This window comes from Carassius gibelio, chromosome B9 (genome assembly GCF_023724105.1).
Source record: "Carassius gibelio isolate Cgi1373 ecotype wild population from Czech Republic chromosome B9, carGib1.2-hapl.c, whole genome shotgun sequence".
Lineage (NCBI taxonomy): Eukaryota > Metazoa > Chordata > Actinopteri > Cypriniformes > Cyprinidae > Carassius > Carassius gibelio.
Genome location: NC_068404.1, coordinates 25,194,783 through 25,205,495, shown reverse-complemented (window position 1 = coordinate 25,205,495; position 10,713 = coordinate 25,194,783). Strand labels below are relative to the sequence as shown.

General features: G+C 38.1%; 1 protein-coding gene across 5 annotated transcripts in view; it reads right to left on the bottom strand.

Annotated features, from left to right (window-relative positions):
- Nucleotides 1-616: 616 nt before the first annotated feature.
- Nucleotides 617-10,713, bottom strand: part of LOC127965048 (double-stranded RNA-specific editase 1) — a 155,442-nt gene continuing 145,345 nt past the window's right edge. For all 5 annotated transcript variants that reach the window (XM_052565592.1, XM_052565591.1, XM_052565593.1 and 2 more), the window contains 2 exons: nucleotides 6,839-7,017; nucleotides 617-4,775 (listed from right to left, as the gene is read on the bottom strand). In XM_052565592.1, coding sequence (XP_052421552.1) covers nucleotides 4,599-4,775; nucleotides 6,839-7,017 — 356 coding nt within the window. In that variant the 3' untranslated portion in view covers nucleotides 617-4,598. The remainder of the gene's footprint in view (nucleotides 4,776-6,838; nucleotides 7,018-10,713) is intronic.

Here is a 10,713-nt window from a genome sequence, read left to right as displayed (position 1 = left end):
ATACTGTTATAAATGCTATTATACTGCAATTAGCACTGCATTGTTCATATACATTATTTATCACCTGCTGGAGATTTTTTTTGGAAAAAAGTAGTGTTGAAGCTATTTTGTAGAGCAGGCTGCCGGATTTGAGTCCTCTTTTTATATTGTGTTGCACACAGTATTTGCAGTGGTAACGTGCACCTCACTATTTGCAGTGATTGATCTTGTAGTGTCTGTGCCTAAGTGTGAGTATGTCTGTGTGAAAAGGCAACAGAATCCGCAGCACGGGTGGTGTGTTGGTCTCATTCCTCTTCTAGGACAGGCAACCTAGACGGTTGTCGTATTGAATAACCAGTTAATAAATAGTTGTATTTTTATTGAAATCACGTCTCTGTCATTACTTTAGTATCTGTGTGTGAGAGCCCTCTTGTCTAAATCTAGGTGTTGGAGGCTTAAGGTACATCTTGGTGTGAAAGGCCCCAGGTGGTGTAGTCGAGCACCTACAGACAATACCTTTTGTCACTTAGCTCCCATAGGTCACATACTTTATAATATAAAAATTCAGCTAGTTTTCTGTGAAGTACACACACTTTGAAAAGTAAGGAGAAAAATAAACGACACCAATATGCAAAGGTAAACTAAGATCTTTTTTATTCCTTTCTCGCTCTTTTAATTTTTTTTTCTTTTGACTTATGTATATATAGATCTATTTTTTGTTCCTTTTTCTACATACAAGTCCTTATGTCGTCATGCTGGGTGCAGCTTCGGTGAAGTAGCTCATGCAGGTGACCCATGTGGATATTACGAAGGACAGGCAAAAGACGGGGTGGACCGAGATCGAGTTGAGACCGAGCTGGACCACCGCCGGACTCCACTGTACAGGCACCAAATCACAAGACGGTTAGAAACGGGCTGACCAGGACCAGGAGGACTCCTCGCTAAGACACGGCTCAGATTCCCAAAAAGTAGAAATCATAAACAGGAAAAAATCGTGACATCATCAGCTGGCGTCTCACGCCATAAAAATCCCCCGTGACAGAAGATGAAAGCCGAAGAGAAGGTGAAGACGAAATTAGGATGATGCAAAAGAAAAATCTCCAAAGTCTCCCGTCCTTGAAAAGTGTCACCAGCAAAAAGAGCTACTTTTTGCTGAGCCACATTTATGTAGAACCGACTGTGCTCATTAATTTCAGTCTGTAATCGTTTCCATTAGAGCAAAAGCAGTCAAAGTCTACAGTCATTAATCATTACAGTACTGCAGATCCCCATACGCTCATACAGGTCTGTCAGAAATACATTACAGCACTCTGCAAGGACACGGCCGTTCTTGCATTTAAAGTCCCTAAAACCAAAATGCATGTTGCTTTTTGAGTGGAAAATGAAAATTAGTAATACATATGCAAGGAGTCTACTGTAACAGCATCAGAGAGGGTCACAATATATTTACAGCAGTGCATCCACCGTGTACCAGAATACTGAGAATAATGAAGAGCGCGTCCCAAAGCCAGTCCTGACTGACCCAACTCGAACGTGCACATAAAAAAACAAAAATACATTAGAGTGAACGAACAAAATTCAGACAAGGCAGAACTGTAAAATGCTGAACAATCTTTGCACCAATAACCTTCGTGTCTTTTAAAAAATAGTCTCCGTTGGTTTAAATGCTTCAAAGGGAAAAGAAATTGACATCTTTGGTGAAGATTCCACAGCAATCTCTCAGTCTTGTTGCCATGATGTCTCTGCAGAATGCCAACTGGGCTCAGCAGCAGTTGCACAAACGAACACACTCGAACCAATGAAAGGAGAAACACGCATACTGCTGGTTTATTTGAAAGGTTTAAAATCAAAAAGAAACCTGCTGGAGAAACCTGATGCCATCGAGGGGAATGACGGAGGTCTGGTTTCATGGAAGTCTCAGGCTCTGTGACTATCAGTACTTTGAATTATTTGAAGATTTAAAGAAATAGTTGACCTTTCTAAAATCACCATTCCAAGTCAGTATGCAATCTTTCTTTTTTTTTTTTTGTAAGATTTATTTTTGGCGTTGTTGCCTTTATTATGATAGGACCGTTTAGATCTGACAGGAAGTGAAGTGGGATTGGGAAAGGTCCTTGAGCTGGGATTTGAACTCGGGACGCGCTGCCCACGAGGCTATCGGCGCCATGCTTTTAAACAATCTTAATGCAGCTGTACCCCCCAATAAAGACCACTGACCTACTAAATAACATTTATAGTAGTCAATATTCGATATTCAAGACTTTATTGATTGTAAATCTTTCCTTCTGCTGCAGCTCTCAGATGTCAAAAGTTTGGGGTCAGTAAATAATATTAATAAAAAATGAATACATTCATTCATTAAGTATGCACTGAATTGCTCAAAAGTGACATTAAAGACATTTGCATTGTTAAAAAAAGATTTATATTTCAATGAAATGTTAAACTGCATGTTGTCCACATTGATAATTCCATTTTTTTTTTTTTTGAGCACCAAATGAGCATATTAGGATCTGAAGGATTGCATGGCACTGAAGACTGGAGGAATGGTGCTGATAATTCAGCTTTGACATCACAGGAATAGATTACATTTTAAGATATATGAAAATATATATCAGTTATTTTAAATTGTAATAATATTTCACAATTGTTCCTTTTTTTTTTTTGATCCACAGCGCAAAACTTTGAACAAAACTGTACTGCATATTCAACACTGTGATTCTACTGAATAATTCCTTACATATTTCAGTCAATTTCTCATACAAAAAGTTTCCCAAAATCTAACATAAAATGCTCTGGTCATATAGAGAAAGTGAAAAATATACATATAGAGTAACGTTATGCTGGTTTTATGGTGATGTTTTGTCTTTTTTGAGCTCAACTTACAGCATAAATGAGAGTTAGAGGGTGAGTGCATCACATAATTTTCATTTCTGGGTCAACTACTCCTTTAAATACTAATGCAGCCTTGTATCTTTTCTTTTTAAGTGTAAAATTATGACTGAAATGTTATATAAATCCCAACAGGAGTTTATATTATACAGCAACACTCCTGGAATCCGAAAACCACCAAAGCCAAACTTTAAAAATGAATGATCGGTATAGAAAAACCTTACCAGTCAAACATGCTACACTGGATAAGTCATAAATCAAAGAGCACCTGAGCTCCTGGCTCAGACCTTCCTACAGCACAAGTCTGCAGAGGGGAAACCTTATCCTCAAGGACACAACTGAATTCAGTCTTGAAGTGTGTAGGCATTCAGGTCTATGCAGGAAATAAACCAAATTATCAAACAAGACACAAGGATAAAGTGAAAGTCAGAGTCGCCTCTGCAAACCCTCGCTTCCGCATGCAGAGATGGCTTTGTCAATAATAAACGTGCATATTACTGACCATTCTGCCATCTTGAAAAACTCCCACAATCCCTGCTCTCAAACCTGCAATGACTAAATGTGGCATGAATGTTGAAGGAAGAGCTCATCCAGAAATAGACTCACCTGCATGTTTCAAATGGATCATGATTCCAGGTTTGGTCTATTCTTTATGCGAAGCTTTAGACAATTTGGAAATCTTGATATTCATTTTCATATTTGGATGAACTATTCCTTTAACATATGTGTAACTCATTTACATTAGCAGATCAGGTTCACTGGGAAATCTGCGGTTTGGTTTGAGTGATTCGATGGACTCCATGGAGCTCAAAGTCAGTACAGTGTAGACACCTAAAAGTAGGGCTTCTAATGGTCCCATTATAGGCCAGTAAAGTATTAAACCCAGAATAAAGGGCTTTCTTTGAGCCTTATGTTAATTTGCACATGCATTTAAGACCTCTGAGAAATTTTAACATCCACGACACATTGTTTAATAACATCAATGCACTTTGGTTGCATCCATAAGACTACTCCAATTCTATCACTGTTTGGGAATACAGCTTATGTACGAACCATATGCAAAAATTCAAGTTTCCCTCCGAGGTCAAATTAAAATCTGAAATCTATTTTACTAAAAAGACGGCATACGCTATTTCTACAATAAAAGTCCTGACAAAATAAGTTTGTCAATCTAAAGGGACCATGCCGTATCGTTAGGATCTATGTGATAGAATTTCTTCCCCTTCTAAAATCCGGAGGGTATGGAATAAAAATATAAAGATGCTTATGTTTTGCATATCAAGGAGAACCATGCTAAAAAAGGTGAGCCAGCATTTGGGAAGGCTGGACCAGGAAACCATCAGACCCGTGCGCACAGCGGTGTGGTCGACCTGAAGCCACGTAACATGCATGTTTACGGCATCTAGGTTTTTTCAGAATAACCCTCTCACAAAAAACTAAAAAAACAAAACATTTTTCCAGTTACAAATGACATTACGTCCTATTATCTGCTAAAGGCTAATGCCGCTAACTTTAAAACAAACATACATTAAATGAAAATCGGATTCTACATTACAAATTAAAAAGGCAGAGTCATGATTCACACAAAGAGAGCAAAATGACAGACACTAAAGGGCTCTTGGTTTGTCTGAGAACAAACAGCATCACACACACATACACACATCCCCACACATCAAGTGAAGTATTAACAGCTGGTCGTTGTCATGTCCTGGTGTTTTTATGTTCCCTCTTCAAGAGTTCAGTGAGAACTGGTCCTGTTCTATGGGTTTTTTCACCCAGGCGCCCAGACCCGCTTTGTGAAAGGCCTTGATGAGGGTTTGTTTGGCCGTATGGTACTCCACTGCTGCTTGTTTGGCTTCGTGATACGAGCTGGGCTTGGGCACTTTGATTCGGAGAGTCGACGAAAGCTGCAGACACAAAAAAATAAATAATATGTATATATTATTTGTTTTTGCATTATTTTGTAATATAATACAGGGCAAACCTGCAATGAATAAATGTGGCATGAATGTTGTAGCATGAATAATAATATATATATATATACAGCCCGACCAATATGTTTGGGAGTAAAAAAAAAAAAAAGATATTACGGAGTAAAAAAAAAGCCAGATATAAATAAATCGGCTGATATTCTATGTGTATATTACGGTACAGTACCAGTCAAAAGTTTGGACACTTTCCCATTTGTGTGTCGAAACATTTGACTGGTAATATATATAGAATACAGTACATACATAAACAGAATATACAAACAAACAAATTTTTTGCAATGATAACTTAAATATGGTGATCAAACTCTTGTAATGATGTGACAGAGTAATGGAGGCAGGGCATTTAACAATTTAACAATAAACTTTATTATCCAATATGGGTCTGTCATCAGTGTACTGATCAGTAAAATTGAGGATTATTCATGTTAATTCAATTCAATTCCATTCAACTTCATTCTGTTGAAGTTTATTTTACTTGGAAACATTCATTCACAGATCTGCGCTACTGTCTTCACACACAGATGAAACCTACTAGAGAAGTGTGAAGTGTGACATAATAAGTATAACTTTTGAGTACTTTTACCACCCCTGCACAGACAAAAGTAGTTCAAGTCTTTGGTTCTTTTAATTTTGATGATTTTGGCTCACATTTAACAAAAACTCACCAATTCACTATCTCAATAAATTAGAAGATGGTGACATGCCAGTCAGCTAATCAACTCAAAACACCTGCAAAGGTTTCCTGAGCCTTCAAAAAGGTCTCTCAGTTTGTTTCACTAGGCTACACAATCATGGGGAAGACTGCTGATCTGACAGTTCCAGAAGAAAATCTTTGATACCCTTCACGAGGAGCCACAAACATTAATTGCCAAAGAAGCTGGCTGTTCACAGAGTGCTGTATCCAAGCATGTTAACAGAAAGTTGAGCGGAAGGAAAAAGTGTGAAAAAAAAAGAAAAAAGATGCACAACCAACCAAGAGAACTGCAGCCTCATGAGGAATGTCAAGCGAAATTGATTCAAGTTTTTTATTTCATTTGGAAACCAAGGTCCTATAGTCTGGAGGACGGGTGGAGAAGCTCAAGTCCAGTGTTAAGTTTCCACAGTCTGTGATGATTTGGGGAGCAATGCCATCTGCTGGTGTTGGTCCATTGTGTTATTTGGAAACCAAAGTCAATGCACACGTTTACCAAGAAATCTTGGAGCACTTCATGCTTCCTTCTGCTGAGCAGCTTTTTGTAGATGCTGATTTACTTTTCAAGCAGGATTTGGCACCTGCCCACACTGCCAAAAGCACCAAAAGTTGGTTAAATGGCCATGGTGTTGGTGTGCTTGACTGGCCAGCAAACTCACCAGACCTGGACCCCAGATGGACCCTGTAATCTATGCGGTATTGTCAAGAGGCCACTGTCAAAGAAACCTGGGCTTCCATGCCACCCCAGCAGTGCCACAAACTGATCACCTCCATGCCACACTGAACTGAGGCTGTAACTAAAGCAAAAGGAGCCCCTACCAAGAATTGAATACATGTACAGTAAATGAACATACTTCCAGAAGGCCAACAATTCACTAAAAATGTTTTTATTTTATTTTTATTGGTCTGATGAAGTATTAGAATTTGTTGAGATTGTGATTTGGTGGGTCTTTGTTAGATGTGAGCCTAAATCATCATAATGAAAAGAACCAAAGACTAAAACTACTTCGGTCTGTGTGCACTGAATTTGTTTAATACACAAGTTTCACAATTTGAGTTGAATTGCTGAAATAAATTAACTTTTTCACGACATTCTAATTAATTGAGAAGCACCTGTACACACACACACACACACACACACCCACACACACCCACACACACACACACACACACACATATATATATATATATATATACATATACACACACACACAAATACAAATAATATCTTTACTTGACTTTTCTTAAGCCAAGTCCAGCAATAATGTTGAAAGTGAATCAGTGGTACCTTAGAGTGTAGTCGCACCCAGCGGCTGTATAGGGCGTGCTTACAGAGACGTGAGGCTCTGCCCATGTCATCCTTGCCTGTGGTGGCGTTAATAACTTCTAGAGCCTGATCTCCCACCGTCCAGTTCACACTGAAGTTGGGAGCCTTTCCTGGCTGCCGGGCCTCAGCATTACTGATTCCTGCAAACACACAAACACACTAACCATAGTAGAAAATCATGCCTAGAAACAACCTTGGTGCATTTTCTTTTCTGCATGAATAAAAAATCCATGGTGGCCCTTTTTAAGCAGATGACTTGATATCAAGATATTTCTTAAATAAGACAACATTTGTTTCAAGGCTTCTGTTTTTAATGAAAGGACAAAGATAAAACAATGTGCTGAAGTTTGTGTATTCAGTATAAGACCTCTAGTCAAAACTGATGCTAAATGCTACTTTACAAGTCTTGTGAACTCAAAAAAAGAGAAAAATGTTACAGAACAGACCAAACCGGAAACAATTTACATTGACTAAATGAAGCAACAGAAATAAATTGAAAAAAACTTGAAGGCTGCATGCAATTATTCATTCATATTTATATTCTTAAAGCTTAAAATCTATTAAATAATATATTATTATGTAATACTTCAAGAATATTTACGTTAAGCATAAATGGCTCACTGAACTATGCATTACATCTTTACCTGCAGACCAAGACGCACAAGAAAAAAAAAGATTTCACATCATCAAATGAAGATTTTCAGCAGTGAGCCATTAAAAGCTAGTTCTACTGGGAATCTGATGTAACCCAATGCAAAAGCAGTTGGGTGTTTCTCTTGAGGAACAAAGTAGGAAAGGATATGTACTCAATTCATCATATGTACTTCTCCAAAAGCATCCAACATCTCCCTAAAGACATTTTGAAACTCAAGCGAGTCTTTAATCAGGAACCAGTGTCCAATTAAACCTATATAAAGGTTTTATGGAGTATAAACTACATAAAAGTAGAAATGCTACTGACTTAAACATCATATTTCAGTAGCATAACAATAGTTTAGCTTTTTGGAAAAACAGTTAAGGCATCTTTATATATATTGCTACATCTATATACAATACAGATTGTTCCAAAGCAGCTATAAAATGATGAACAGGGAAAAAAACAATCATCAAATAGGAGACAAATTCAAATTTAGCTGTAAAGAAGTTCTTATAGTGTCGTTTTTCCAGTAAGAACAACTGTTTGCACATTTATTGGAAAGAAAAAAGTTAAAACTTTCAAAATTAAAGTGGGAAAATCTGATTTATTTAGAGCACAAAAACTTAGGTACCGTATTTTTCGGACTATAAGTCGCACCTGAGTAAGTCGCATCAGTCCAAAAATACGTCATGATGAGGAAAAAAAACATAAGTCGCACTGGACTATAAGTCACATTTATTTAGAACCAAGAACCAAGAGAAAACATTACCGTCTACAGCCGCGAGAGGGCGCTCTATGTCTTCAGTGTATACTACAGGATCACTGAGCAGTATAGAGCGCCCTCTCGTGGCTGTAGACGGTAATGTTTTCTATTGGTTCAGGTCTCTCGGTTCATGTCAAATTAATTTTGATAAATAAGTCGCACCTGACTATAAGTTGCAGGACCAGCCAAACTATGAAAAAAAGTGGGACTTATAGTCCGGAAAATACAGTAGTTCTCATTTTTTTGTAGTATGCTTTTGTGTGTATATACTGTGTGTATCCACACACACACACACACATGAATGACGGAATGCAATATTTTATGCGCCGAAAATAAGTACCTTTTCATGTTTCCAAACGAACATATTAAGTGGCGGAAGTCTCCGCGTTCAGCGCAAATCCCGCCCTGCAGCTGATTCTAAGGCCGGTGAGGCGGCGACACACTGGATGCGTGGCGCAAGCGTCTCAGCTGCGTGCGACTCCCATGTTAACAGGTTACGCCTATTTCACATATAATCCGTCTGCATTGCGTATGCAGTCCGTGTGCGTCATGTATGTGGTGCTGAAGCAGCACGGACTCATTGTGCTTTCACACAGGACGCGTTTGCAGTCCGCTACTGATCCGCGTCAGTTTAAGCCACAAAAAAACAACATTTGTCCATTATTTTGATATCAAAGCATGTAAAAAAATAAATAAAACAAATCAAAAAAGTTTTTCAGCATTGTGATACTCTTTCATCACAGTACAGTAACAATCTTTCATAGACATATTTAAATTCAAATATAAACAACGTATTACTCATGAATTTGACTGCTAGGTTTTTATAATAAGTTGCTGAAACAAGCTGCAACACATTTAAACACAACATTAGCCTACTTTTCTTGTTAGGATATCACAAAACTTTAAAATTAAAACTCACCACTGACAGAAACACTCTCGTGCCTTTTGCATTTAAATCTTTATTACACGCAATCCAACCGGTCTTAAATAACTTTGTTTTTCTGCCTCTATAAAAGTGCATATATAATATTACCTTGTTTCTCTAAAGTTGCTCTTTTTCTGGTTTTAAATCAAGCCAAAACTCATGTGTTGCGTGTGAAACACAGTAGGCTTTAATTAGTATACATTTATTGTGAAATGACTGCATTTCCGTGTCAATCCATGTTCATTTTAGTTTCCATCATTTTGAACAAGCTTGAACATTACACATCGTGTTTTGTAGCTGAAAACATTAACAATGCGTGCAAACAAACAAAAGTACAGATTAAAAGCAAAAAAAAAAAGTGAACAAACAAAAAAACGTAAAGCAGCCTGCAGCAATTAGGCTATTGTAGAACGTAGCCTACACTTAACTTTGAAACTTTTAAACTGTCAGCAAATCTTTTTTGCTTTTTTTCTATTGTTTATGTTCTTGTTAAGAAATATGGGCATGTAAACATGATCGGGGGAAAGTCGGCTCCTTAGTCTGTTAAAGGGGGGGTGAAATGCTCGTTTTCACTCAATATCCTGTTAATATTGAGTACCTATAGAGTAGTACTGCATCCTTCATAACTCCAAAAAGTCTTTAGTTTTATTATATTCATAAGAGAAAGATAGTCTGTACCGATTTTTCCCGGAAAAACACGAGCGCCTAGAGGCGTGATGTGTGGGCGGAGCTAAAGAATCACGAGCGCCAGTAGGATTTTGAGTTGAGCGCGTCTGGAAGCTGTGACACAGATCCAGAGGCTGAAATTTAACAAGAGCAGCATCAGCAAAGGCGTCTCTATGTGGTATGTACTGAAACTGTATATATTTGCTTAGCGGTTTTGGAAAATGACTAAGTTCCACTTTGTCGTCTTTTTTTTTTTTTTTTTTTTTAAGCTGTACATGTGGAAAGTGCAGTTTGATGACAACATCGCATGTTGTTTACTTGATGTGCTTACACGCCGATAGCTAAGTTATTAACACAGAGATATTTGAAGCAGTTTTACTCACCGCCTGCGGTTCCAACACATGAACACAAAAACGCACTCCTTTTGTGACATTTCGCGACGCTCTCGCTGTGATGAGTGATTGTCTGTGCACAGCCTCTCTCTGCTCTGTTATATGGGAGCGCGCGCTCTTCCGGCAGACGCGCCCTTAGCACCCATATAAGGAAATTCCGCTCCATCTAACGTCACACAGAGCCATACTCGAAAAAAACTTTCCGAAACTTGTGACAAACCGGAAGGAGTATTTTTGGAACAGAAATACTCCTTCAAACTTACAACTTAATTTTTGAAACTTTGTCCATGTGTAGCATGGGAATCCAACTCTTTAACAGTGTAAAAAACTCAGTATGCATGAAATAGCATTTCACCCCCCCTTTAACAATAAGGCTGGCCGTGGAGAAAACGCGCTCTGACGGCACAGACGTTGGCGGGACTAACAAATGATGGTGTGCTAAGAGACCTAAGT